The sequence below is a fragment of the Propithecus coquereli genome, unplaced genomic scaffold, assembly GCF_000956105.1.
Source record: "Propithecus coquereli isolate 6110/MARCELLA unplaced genomic scaffold, Pcoq_1.0 Scaffold16, whole genome shotgun sequence".
NCBI classification, from domain to species: Eukaryota; Metazoa; Chordata; class Mammalia; order Primates; family Indriidae; genus Propithecus; species Propithecus coquereli.
The window spans coordinates 3,792,500-3,793,563 of NW_012140524.1; the positions used below are offsets into that span (position 1 = coordinate 3,792,500).

The following is a 1,064-nucleotide window of genomic DNA, read 5'->3' on the forward strand; positions in this document are numbered from 1 at the left end:
GTATACTGTTATGAGGATGTATAAACTTTGGTTAGGAATTTTGTTTTTTATTTCACTTTTTTTCTCTGTTATATATTAGAAAAGCTGATATTTGAAAATGCTACAATCATGAAAATGATAATTTAAATTCAGAAATATACAGAACTCTTACATTTGCTTAGGAACAAAATATTATTTGTTTGTTTGAACTTAGATGGCACATGCCCTTCCCTTCCCTCAGTCTTATTCCTGTCCTCCCCTCCCCGCTACAGTGCCAGATATACATGAAGAAAATATGTCTTGTTGGACTAATTCCTTTGTTTTAGTCTTCCTTCCATCATTGAACTTAGTCCTCTGGTTAGATTTGAAGAAACATGGAATTTTAGATTTATTTAAATATAATAGATGTGAAATAATTTTTCCCATTTTGTAGATGTGTAATTTCTATAATTATATAGACTTCAGGAAACTGCTATTCTATTTTTGACATATAAAACATTACCTAAAAGTTGATCTTTCATGATTTTTTCCCCCATAGTGTGCAATTTTGTCACTACAAAGTGGTAACTATGTTGAATGTGCTTTAAAGAATCTTAATATATCTTGTTTCAACAGGGAAGATGATCCATTAGAGTCTCCAGATGCATGTAGAATTCGTGGTCATTTGTATGTCAATAAAGTAGCAGGGAATTTTCACATAACTGTGGGCAAGTATGTTCTTTTCGTTTACTGAAAATACTTCAGACAGTGTTGAAGCTTGTTAAAAGTAAATTCTTTGCTAACCAAATAATATATAGCTAATTACTAAAGTACTGCTTAAAATGTATATCTGTGTTTTTAATGTCTTGAGATTGATGTTTGGAGCTTCAATGTCAGGATAGAGAAGACTATTCACTTAAAAATTACTTCAAAACAAAAGTAAAGCAGTCATGTAATATACTAAAGTAAATGAACCATAGTTAAATATTAATTAAAACATTCTACTTGCCAAATGTTAGTAGCCAGAAAGCTCTTACCTAGATTTTCATTAATTTGTTTATTTTGTTGATATGGTATTAAGTTTTTGTGGGTTTTTTTTTTTTATT

At 29.5% G+C, this 1,064-nt stretch overlaps 1 protein-coding gene across 1 annotated transcript in view; it reads left to right on the forward strand.

Moving 5' to 3' along the window:
• ERGIC2 (ERGIC and golgi 2) overlaps positions 1 to 1,064 on the forward strand; it is a 35,988-nt gene that overhangs the window by 21,903 nt on the left and 13,021 nt on the right. The window contains exon 6 of the mRNA XM_012640957.1: positions 595 to 703. Within this exon, the coding sequence (XP_012496411.1) occupies positions 595 to 703 (109 nt within the window). The remainder of the gene's footprint in view (positions 1 to 594; positions 704 to 1,064) is intronic.